Consider the following 12,313-nt stretch of genomic DNA (forward strand, 5'->3'; position numbering starts at 1 on the left):
ATGGGGTGACAGGAAACAATATGGAGAAGTGAAGGACCCATTACAGAAAGTACATCAGCTGAAACTCTAGCTGTGTACTAAGGAAATGTTGTGTCACGCAATGAGTCTTTCTTTGGGTGAGGGACTAAACCAAGGTCTTGTTTGATGTTGAGAATCTCGACAGTGCACGAGGTGGCCATTTGGCCCATCGAGTCCACCCCGACTCTCTGACAGAGAGCCTTTCCCTGGCCCACTTCCCCACCCTATCCCATAGCTAATCCATCTAGCCTACACTCTTTGTACACTATGGGGCAATTGAGCATGGCCAATCCACCTAACCCGCATATTTTTTGGTGTGAGAGGAAACCAAAGCACCCAAAGAAAACCCACGCAGGCACGGGGAGAACATGCAAACTCCACACAGACAGCCACCCAAGGCCGGATCCTTGGCGCTGTGAGGCAGCAGTGCTAACCATTGTGCCACCATGCCACCCAATGAAACATTCAAAGAAGAGCCAAGAGTTCTCTTGGTGTCTGAGCCAACATTTGTCCCTCAGTCAACGGAACCAAAAAACAAACTAATTGGTCATTCCCTCCTAGTGCGAGCTGTGGGATCATGCTTTTTGCAACAAAAATGGTTGCCATATGTACTAATACAGGAACTTCATTTCAAAACAATTTATTACATGTGTAATGTTTCTGAAATTTTGAAGAGGTGTATTAAGGTGCTAAACAAGAGAGTTCTTTCCTCTCACCGGTTCACTTAATGATCCTGGCTGCAGTTTCAGATTTCTGTCATAGAACATTACAGCGCAGTACAGGCCCTTCGGCCCTCGATGTTGCGCCGACCAGTGGTACCAATCTAAAGCCCCTCTAATCTACACTATTCCAATATCATCCATATGTTTATCCAATAACCACTTGAACGCTCTCAACGTTGACGAGTCCACCACTGCTGCAGGCAGGGCATTCCACGCCCTTACTACTCTCTGAGTTAAGAACCTACCTCTAACATCTGTCCTATATCTCTCACCCCTCAATTTAAAGCTATGTCCCCTCGTGTTAGCCAACACCATCCGAGGAAAAAGGCTCTCACTATCCACCCTATCTAATCCTCTGATCATCTTGTATGCCTCTATTAAGTCACCTCTTAACCATCTTCTCTCTAACGAAAACAACCTCAAGCCCCTCAGCCTTTCCTCATACGATTTTCCCACCATACCAGGCAACATCCTGGTAAATCTCCTCTGCAACCTTTCCAACACTTCCACATCTTTCCTATAATGCGGCGACCAGAACTGTACGCAATACCCCAAATGCGGCCGCACCAGAGTTTTGTACAGTTGCAGCATGACCTCCTGGCTCCGAAACTCAATCCCTCTACCAATAAAAGCTAACACACCGTACGCCTTCTTAACAACCCTATCAACCTGGGTGCCAACTTTCAGGGATCTATGCACATGGACACCCAGATCCCTCTGTTCATCCACACTACCAAGTATCTTACCATTAGCCCAGTACTCTGTATTCCTGTTACTCCTTCCAAAGTGAATCACCTCACACTTTTCCGCATTAAACTCCATTTGCCACCTCTCAGCCCAGCTCTGCAGCTTATCTATGTCCCTCTGTAACCTGCCACTTCCCTCCGCACTGTCTACAACTCCACCGACTTTAATGTCATCCACAAATTTACTAATCCATCCTTCCACGCCCTCATCCAAGTCATTAATAAAAATGACAAACAGCAGTGGCCCCAAAACAGATCCTTGCGGTACACCACTAGTAACTGAACTCCAGGATGAATATTTCCCATCAACCACCACCCTTTGTTTTCTTACAGCGAGCCAATTCCTGATCCAAACCACTAAATCATGGGAGGCCACAAGTCAGTTAAGTAAATTATACCATGTCTTTGTAGAAAGATGTGGAGATGTCGGCGTTGGACTGGGGCAAGCACAGTAAGAAGTCTCACAACACCAGGTTAAAGTCCAAGCTTGCAAAATCTCACTAACTGTCCTGGCTGGAGACAATACACACCTCTTTAACCTGTGCTTGTCCCTCTCTCCACTCACATTGTCTGTACCCTTAAGACTTGATAACCTGTAAAAACTCGCATTCCAACCATTACCTTGCAAATTGAGTTTGTCTCTGTATGTGCCCTGTTTGTGAACACAACTCCTCACTCGCCTGAAGAAGGAGCCCGAGACTCCGAAAGCTTGTGTTACCAAATAAACCTGTTGGACTTTAACCTGGTGTTGTGAGACTTCTTACTTTGTAGAAAGAGCCAGGTTCTTTGGTTACTGGAGATACAATGTGGCCGTGCTGTTTCAGAGGGCACACCACATCCCTGCCATTAACCATCTTGCACTTGGCATCTCAGTGCGGGTAACCACATCCCCAATCACATTCACTGGAGAAAGTTTCAGCAGGTTTTGCTTGTAAGTCAAATGTAAGATCCACTTTGCAATGTCATCAAGAGGGGCAGCTACCTTGGTGCTGCCTCGGGCTTGATCAGAACACTGAACGGTGGCACTTTTACCAAGCCTGCTGCTCTGCTTTTCCCATGTCTGTTGCCTCCTTTACTTCTACCAGTCTATAGTTTCTACTCCATCATGCAAAACCACACAGAATGTGCAGGCCATTTGGCCAAACTTGTTCACACAGTGTGTACAATCCAAGTGAACTTCTACCCACCATATTTCCTCTCAGCCTTTCTCCCTCATGTACTTATCCAGCTTCCTCCTCAATGCATAGAACTACTTCCAATGTTAAAAAATTGGTTCCTTCATACTTGGGCGTGCCGCGGGTGGTGGGGTGCTCTAAGATGGCACTAAAACCATGGCCAGCACTGATGCTACCACCCCCCCAATCCTCCATCTAGTCTCATGCCCATCCAAGATGCATAGGCAGGAACAACCATCAAAGTTGACAGCAAGAAAATGTATCTCCCTACAAAAAGCTCCTTGTACTTCAAAAAAGTGAACTCCAGACTTGTTGGGCACCTCAGAGCGAATAACGTATCACAACCATGAAAATGCTAGAGAGTTTGAGAGGGATTTCTTGGGATCTGGAGAAGGAGGTTCAGTTCAGAGATTTGGACGGCACACTGGCACGGTGGTTAGCACTGTGGCCTCAGCGCCAGGGACCTGGGTTCAATTCCTGGCATGGGTCACTGTGTGGAGTTTGCACGTTCTTCCTGTGCTTGCGTGGGTTTCCTCCAGGTGCTCCGGTTTCCTCCCACAGTCCAAAGATGTATGGGTAGGTTGAATGGCCATGCTAAATTGCCCCTTAGTGTCAGGGGTACTAGCATGGTAAATACGTCGGGCTACGGGGATAGGGGCTGGGTGGGATTGTGGTCGGTGCAGATTCGATGGGCCAAATGCCTCCTTCTGCACTGTAGGATTCTATGACCAGCAGTGCAGCAGGTTCTGCTCTTTTGGATATAGCCTGAAGTGGCAGACGAGAGATGGAGCGAGGGTGGGGGAGGGTGAATGGAATCCAGGTCAGGTTTATCTCTTAATTCATTCATGGGATGTGGGTGTCACTGGCTGGGCCAGCATTTATTGCCCATCCTTAATTGCCCTTCAGCTGAGGTGCTTGCTAAGTCATTTCAGAGGGCATTTAAAAATCAACCACATTGCTGAAGACCTGGAGTCACATGTAGGCCAGACCAGGTAAGGATTCCCTAAAGGACATTAACGAACCAGATGGGTTTTTGAGACAATCAACAATGGTTTCATGGTCATCATTAAGCTTTTAATTCAAGAATTTGTATTCAATTCAATTTCACCATCTGCTATGGTGGGATTTGAACCCAAAAACTTGGGAGGCCAAGACCTATTGCTTCAGGTTTTTTTTATTCATTCACAGGACATGGGCATCACTAGCTGGCCAGCATTTATTGCTCATCCCTACTTGCCTGAAGGCAGTTGAGAATGAACCACATTACTATGGATCTGGAGTCACATGTAGGCCAGACCAGGTAAGGACGGCAGATTGTCTTCCCCAAAGGACATTAGTGAACCAGATGAGTTTTTCCGACAATCGACAATGGTTTCATGTTCATCAGTAGATTTCTTAATTCCAGATTTATTTAATTGAATTCAAATTCCACCATCTGCTGTGGTGGGATTCGAACACAGGTCCCCAAAACATTAGCTGAGCTTCTGGGATTAATAGTCCGGCGATAATACCACTAGGCCAGCGCCTCCCCTAGCTGAACTAACATTTATTCTGTTGGAAATTATAATTCAACCACCGCTTAACATTGGACTGGCTGTTGGACAGGATGACGGGGTAGACGTTATGAAGAATCAGAAACAAAACTCTATTACCTGGATCCACATCAAAACTGGGTGTCATCAAGGCGGAGCATATACAACAACAACGAGCATTTTCTATCGCACTGTAAACATTCCAAGGTGCATCACAGGGGCATATGAAACCAGATCTGTCACCAAGCCACCATAGGAGATATTGAGAGAAGTGATCAAATGCTTGGTCAAAGAGTGATACCTGGTTAATTTGTTGACACACTGTTGAGACTAACATTTGAAGAAGTGTCATTTTGAGGATATAGCAGGGAAACAAAGGACTGTACTCAAGGAAGAATCACTAACTTCCTGGTTTCTATGAGGGAAAAAAGATTTTCATTCCGATTTAGAGCAGAACCCCTACTGTGCAGGAGGTGGCCATATGGCCCACTGAGCCTGCACCGGCAACAACCCTACCCAGGCCCCATAACCGCACGTATTTACCCTTCTAGTCTCCCTGACACTAAGGGACAATTTAGCATGGCCAATCAACCTAACCCGCACATCTTTGGAGCGTGGGAGGAAACCAGAGGACCTGGAGGAAACCCACGCAGATGTGGGGAGAATGTGCAAACTCCACACAGAGAGTGACCCGAGGCAAGAATTGAACCCAGTTCCCGGAGGCTGTGAGGCAGCAGTGCTAACCACTATGCCACTGTGCTGCCCATAAGGGACAATGTATAATTTTGAAGTGGAATATATATGTGTATATATATATATATATATATATATATGTATATCCAGTTTTGTTTGTGAATCTTAGTGCCAGGAAGTGTGGATAGACTCATGACTGAAAGATCGAGTCTTTTGGATTTGTTTGTACATATACGTTTTATAAACCATGAGGTTAAAGAGATGGATTAAGAGCGATTGAGAGTTCAGTGGCTGCAGAGGAAAAGAGAAAGTAGAAAAAGCTTCATTGTCGCCTAGTAACAGCAGTCCAGGGACTCAGAGAAAAGACAGAAGAATTCAGTGCGTGTCAGAGAGAGGCGACAGGAATTCTAAACTCTCTGATAAGAAAGGCTTCAAAGCTATTGGGGATAATAGTTGACTGAATAGCCAGTTGCAGAATTCATTAAAGTGATAAGTTTAGCAGAGATTCTGCTGGAAGATTGAGTTTAGGGAACTCACCTGTTTGCTCTGCAGTTGCAGAAACTGAGAGTTTAGGGTGCAGTTTTTGGATGTCCCAGGGAGATGAAGGAATTGGGTGAAAAGCATCGAGTGAATTCTCAGGAATTCACCAGAAGAAAACCATTTGCAGCTGTGCCAGTTACAAGCTTGACACCTTTGTGTCAAACTGGAGGTAATTCTTTACTGGTTTGCCTGGATGTAAAGATGTAGCTGGGATAAAGGAATAGTGAGAATTTGAATTGTCTTCTCATATTTGTATCTTTCCAACCTTTTTGTCTGGTGTAAGATGGTTCACTTTTCTTGTTTAATAAATATTTTATTCCATGTGTTAAAGGTTTATCCGATTCCTGTGAATTTACTCAGTAGCTCTCCTCCACGGTTTCAAAAAGAAGTTAGGATCCATCAAGCCAAGTTTCACTCTTGTCCAGGATTAACATCAACTGGGATCGTAATACCAGCCGTGACAATGATCTGAAACTTGCTGCCCCATGAGGGTGGTGGAAGTGTAGATAATGAACAATTTCATAAAGAAATTGGATGGACACTTGAGGGAAATAAACTTGCAGGCCTTTGCAGGAACAGAGTGGGAAAATGGGACTGGCTCGATTCCTCTAGAAAGAGCTGGAATGGAGTCAATCGGTTGAATGGCTTTCTTCTGTGCCATTATAACTCTATGTAATATAAAGAATTATTTCAACTGTATCCAAACAATTTTGTTTTTAAATTCTGCATTGGGCGACACGATGGCACTGCTGCCTCACAGCGCCAGAGACCCGAGTTCAATTCTGGCCTCAGGTAACTGTCTGCGTGGAGTTTGCACGTTCTCCCCGTGTCTGCGTGGGTTTCCTCTGGGTTTCCTCCCACACTCCAAAGATGTGCGGGTTAGGTGGATTGGCCATGCTAAATTGACCCTTAGTGTCAGGGGGATTAGCAAGGGTAAATATGTGGGGTTACGGGGATGGGGCCTGGGTGGGATTATTGTCGGTGCAGACGGGATGGGCCAAATGGCCTCTTTCTGCACTGTAGGGATTCTATGATTCCATGATCCATTGCCACCATTATTACTGATCAGGATTTCCCATAAGGAGCTGTTCTAACAAGTAAGCAAAGTCGAACAGTACTTTATTAATCAAGACATTCTCTTATATATTTGAATTAAAGTATGATGGGAGAAGGGTTAGTTGTTCCTTATGCTCTATAGATACTAAGCTTGTGCAATTCGCAAAGTTACCAACCTGAATGGCTGACAGAGGAATTTAAAGCATAGAACTAAACCAGATGCTGTAATTTCATCTCATGATTTCTGTAACCAGATACTGTAATTTCAGTTAACTTTCTCACTTCATAGCTTTAAAATTTTTGAAGTTTATTTATTAGTGTCACAAGTAGGCTTACATTAACACTGCAATGAAGTTACTGCAAAAATCCCCTAGTCACCACAGTCCGGCACCTGTTTGGGTACATGGAGGTAGAATTTTAGAATGGCCGGTGCACTTAACCAGCATGTCTTTTGGACTGTGGGAGGAAACCGAAGCACCCGGAGGAAACCCACGCAGATACGGGGAGAACATGCAAACTCAACACAGTGAACCAAGCTGGGAATCGAACCACTGTGCCACCGTGCCACCCAGATTCTTTCTTCACAATGACTCTCACATTGGGTAGCGGAAGCATAACCCAGGCATCCAATCGAAAGCAGTTGGATGGTGGGTTTGTTGAGGGGACGGAGGGCAAGGTGTCTTTCAGGCTGGATGGGCTAAGATTGGTCAAATGGTCTTGCTCGTCCCTACCTGCCATACAGAGCAGCTTGCATTTAGATACACTAATCAGCGGTAACTGACCTGGAGTGCTTTGTGCAGCAGTTGATTGTCGTGAATCCCCGTGATTTCACGCAGCTGGTTGATGGTGAAGCAAATGTTCTGCAAACAAAATGGAGAAAGGTGAGTGAAGGAATACTGATCAGCGTGTTGCTGGTGTTGTACAGATACTGCGACCATGAAGTTTGTCAGGTTACCCACCTGAACCCACTGGTTGAGGATCAGAATACACAGAACCCAGCCCGATCAAGATTTCTGCACCCAGATACTAACACTTCAGTCCAACTTCTCTTTTTAAAGTTTATTTATTAGTATCACAAGTTGGCTTTACATTATCACTGCAATGAAATTACTGTGAAAATCCCCTTGTCACCACAGAATGCCGACACTATAGTTAAGAAAGCCCACCAACGCCTCTACTTTCTCAGAAGACTAAGAAAGTTTGGCATGTCAGCTATGACACTCATCAATTTTTACAGATGCACCATAGAAAGCATTCTTTCTGGCTGTATCACAGCTTGGTATGGCTCCTGCTCTGCCCAGGACCGCAAAGAACTACAAAAGGTCGTGAATGTAGTCCAATCCATCATGCAAACCAGCCACCCATCCATTGACTCTGCCTACTGATGCGCTATCAATAAGGCGAAAGACTACCGGTGTGCCAATACAAGTGTAGGCTTTTATTCACAACAGAATCAGGAGCAGATCCCAACAAATAACCGACCTGGACTGAACAAGGGGGAGGAGACAGCCACCTTTATACTAGGTGCCGAGGGGAGGAACCAAACTGGAAGGGGATGTGTCCAGGTATGACAAACACACACAATGGTGGTCCATATAGGACAAAGGCACAACTGAGGTCCACCACACCTACACTGCCCTCTGCCTCAGCAAAGCAGCCAGCCTAATTAAGGACCCCACACATCCCAGACACTCTCTCTTCCACCTTCTTCCTTTGGAAAAGATACAAAAGTCTGAGGTCACATACCAATCAACTCAAGAACAGCTTCTTCCCTGTTGCTGTCAGACTTTTGAATGGACTTACCTTGCTTTAAGTTGATCTTTCTCGACACCCTAACTATGTCTGTAACACTACACTCTGCACTCTTTCATTTCCTTCTCTATGAACGGTATGTTTTGTCTGTATAGCGCACAAGAAACAATACTTTTCACTGTATGTTAATACATGTGACAATAATAAATCAAATCAAACCAAACTCCCAGGACCTGTTTGGGTACACTTGAGGGAGAATTCAGCACGGTCAACACACCAAACCAGCACGTCTTTCGGACTGCGGGAGGAAACCGGAGCACCTGGAGGAAATCCATGCAGACACGGGGAGAACGTACAGACTCTGCATAGACAGTGACCCGAGGCCGGAAGTGAACCCGGGTCCCTGGTGCTGTGAGACAGCGGTGCTAACCACTTTTCCACCCTAATAACAAAGTTTAAAATTGTGCAATTTGCCTGGACACATTTCCTTTAAAGAGAATTTCAATTTCTATGGCACCTTTCAAGACTGCTGTCTGTCGCAAAGCGCTTTACAACCAATGAATTACTTTTGAAGTATAGTCACAAGTTGTACATTGGGAAACAGAGGAGCTAATTTGTATTCAGCAAGATCCCACAAACAGCAAAGTGATTACGATCAGATAATGTTTTTGGATATTGGTTGAAGGATGAATATTAACCAGGAATACTGCAAAGAAAAACTCTCCTGTTCATCGAAAGATTGCCATGGAATCTTTTATGCCTATCAAAGCGGGCAGATGGACTCTCAGTTTAATATGTCATGTGAAGGACAGCACTTTGAACAGAGGAGCAGCTTGGAGTGGGACTTTTTTTTTTGCAGTTGAGTATCCCGCCTTTGGGGACATTGCAGGGATCAGCACACCCGAAGTGCAATGGGGCTAATCCCGTCCTGGGTGAACCACTTCTTTTCATTCCATCCAAAAAAAAACAGATTCAAATTGAATCCAATTCATGGTCCCCACAAGAGGGAAACAAAATCCAGGCTGACAAGATGAGGCTTGCACCCCATCCTTCACCTCAGCCAAAAGGTCATGATGGCTTTGAAAAATTGCATGAAGTGATGTCTCAGTTTGACCTCATTGGTTACCCTGATCCTTTACTACACCCTAGCCTGGGCAAACCCCCAAGGCAGGCGTCAGCACACAGCAAGTGCAACGGGCTAGCCTCATCACTTGCACGATCACAGTTTCACCCCCTGCCAGGTAACATTTGGACTCGGTGCTGACCCAAATGAGCCAGAGTTGACACTTTAAGAGACCTACTGTGGAAGCTTGATGAGACACCTGATCAAAGTTCAAACGTACAACATCTACTGCAATCCCATCATCAAATGAGGCTGAAACTTCCTCAAAAAATTTAATTCATTAGCTGAGCACCAGTTTCCCTTGACAAATCCAGGCTGGCTGTTCCAATCAGCCCTATCCTAAGTGCTCAATTTCCTTGCGGTTGTCTTGAGTTAAAGGTCAGAAATGTCTTGCACTGAATCTAGTTTCCCAGCCCCTGAGGCACAAGGATAGTGTTGCAACTCTTGGTGTTATTAAAAATCAATCTTCTTTTACAGCCGCTATATTGTCTTTCCAATGAGGACAAAAATCTGCTCCCAACACTTTCCTTCACTTCAAATTAAGCTTCTTGCATTTTACGTCTTTCTACATATCGACTTGTTAATTGGATAAAGGAACTGAGAACATTGTTTTCTCCCCCCACGTTGAAGAAGAGGGTATTGTCAGGCCATTAAGAGAGTATTTTCCGATAGCTCTAGTAGAATAGAAAGTGGAGCTTTTGATCCATAACAAATGGTCACCATATTCAAAAGGTAAATACTCCTGAGAAGAGTTTGAGTTATTTCAACTATGTGATATTCAGAAAAAACCCAGAAAGTGGTAATAATGTGGAAATTCACAGAATCGTTACAGTGCAGAAGGAGACCATTTGGTCCATTATATCTACACCAGCTCTCCGAATAAGCATCATGACTTAGTACCATTCTCCTGCCTTTTCCCCATACCCTTACACATTGTTCCTATTCAAGTAATCATCTGATGCCTCCTCAATTGAACCTGCCTCCACCACACTTCCAGGTAGTGCATTCCAGACCCAAACTACTCTCTGTGTGAAAAAGAAAATTCTCTCACATCACATTTGCTCGTTTTGAAAATCACTTGAAATCTGTGCCCTCTCGTTCTCGATCCTTTTGAGAGAGGGGACAGTTTCTCCCTGTCTACTCTGTCCAGCCCCCTTGAACATTTCGATCAAACTGTCCTTAACCTTCTGCTCTCCAAGAAGAACAGTCCCAACCTCTCCAACCTATCCTCATAACTGAAGTTTCGCATCCCTGGAACCATTTTTGCCACCACAGGGTTTAGTTCTGGCAAATAGCATAGATGCACTGGGGAAACTGGATAAGAACTTGAAGGAGAAAGGAACAGAAGGATATGCTGATGGGGTGGAATGATGTGCACAAACACTGGCACAGACTTGTGGGCTGAATGGCCTGTTTCTGTGATGAATATCATTCTGTGATATGACACTATACAAATATGTCAGGTTATTCTTATTTCTTCGACACGTTATTACATGGTATAATTCTCCTGCCATCATTAAATAGTATAGCCTCCCACACAGGTAAACAACAATGCGGGTGATTCAATATTTAGAGGGGATCCCTGGGAAGATGCCACTGTTTGAATGGGGCCCTCAGAAGTATGCCAATCTTTTACACAAATCCCTCCTATTTTGCCGGTATTTGTAGGGGGTCCTCTCCACAAAAGAATGATTTGTTACGTGGAGCAGTGGGCTACGTTATTTATTTAATTCACCAAGTATTTAAATACAATAGGGTTCAAGGGGGCAACAGTCACCAAGCTCCATGTATGTGTGCTCAGGAGTGGGGAACAGGGAGGGATGGAATTAGGTGGTGATATTAGACAACCCTGAGGCTCTTCCTCCCAATGAATGATGAAACAGTAACCGGATTTGTTTGCAGCAAGAAACTTTGCTTGGTGTGACCAGGTGAAGCCAGATGCTGACTTTTGGAGTTGGGGATTGAGCAAACTTCATAGAATCCCTAAAGTGCAGAAGGAGGCCACTCAGCCTATCGAGTCTTTACTGACTCTCTGACAGAGCATCTTACTCAAGCCCCATCCCTGTAACCCCACGAATTTACCCCACTAATCCCCCTAACCTATATATCTTTGGGCACTGAGGGTCAATTCAGCATGGCCAATGCACCTAACCAGCACGTATTTCAGACTTGGGAGGAAACCAGAGCACCCGGGGAAAACCCACGCAGACACAAGGAGAACATGCAGACTCCGCACAGTCAGTGACCCAAGGCTGGAATTGAACCTGGGTTCCTGGCGCTGTGAGGCAGCGGTGCTAACCACCGTGCCACCCCAAAGTAGAGATGGCACTTCCTTCGAGTGGAATTTCACCAGCGACCTAAGGGTGTCAGTTTTAGTCATCCACAGTCTCCCACTCTACCAGCTGAGCTATCGAAGGGGAGCAGACACTTCAGTTTCAGCTGCACAAAAAGTTAAACGCACAGGGATTATTTCTACATTATCCTGACAATTGTCGGATAGTTGTCAAGAATGGGCAATAGTCAGAGACATAAACCATACAGTGGAGGAGACCCAAGTTTTCCACAGACAACAACCCATTTGAGGTTCAGTTGGGTAAGGTTTTCTCTGAAGGTAATCCCCATCATAAACAAGATGCTTTAAATTCCTAATACACAGCAAAACAGCAGTCATTGGCCAAGTACCACATGTCCTTTGCAGCAGACGTGTTGCTAGATCCTTCCACGAAAAATTGCAATGTAAGTGCATCAGAGGCTAAGAAAAGAACGGAGGCCAGCATAGATGTAGAATCTGTTTACTTCTTTTCAGGGGCCAAGGCATGTGCTATCAGACGTATATGGAAGTAAGTCCGGCGCTGTCCCAGCAACAGAGCTATTTTCGGCAGGGCCACGAATACCACTCCACTTTTCACATGACACATTGCCGAGGAACTGTTCATTTGTTTTTTCATGGGAAGAG

At 45.0% G+C, this 12,313-nt stretch overlaps 1 protein-coding gene across 5 annotated transcripts in view; it reads right to left on the minus strand.

Moving 5' to 3' along the window:
• The window catches only part of usp28 (ubiquitin specific peptidase 28), a 99,181-nt gene that overhangs the window by 61,917 nt on the left and 24,951 nt on the right, over positions 1 to 12,313 (minus strand). For all 5 annotated transcript variants that reach the window (XM_078199013.1, XM_078199015.1, XM_078199014.1 and 2 more), the window contains exon 2: positions 7,265 to 7,342. In XM_078199013.1, coding sequence (XP_078055139.1) covers positions 7,265 to 7,342 — 78 coding nt within the window. The remainder of the gene's footprint in view (positions 1 to 7,264; positions 7,343 to 12,313) is intronic.

Source organism: Mustelus asterias, chromosome 27, assembly GCF_964213995.1.
Source record: "Mustelus asterias chromosome 27, sMusAst1.hap1.1, whole genome shotgun sequence".
Classification (NCBI taxonomy): Eukaryota; Metazoa; Chordata; class Chondrichthyes; order Carcharhiniformes; family Triakidae; genus Mustelus; species Mustelus asterias.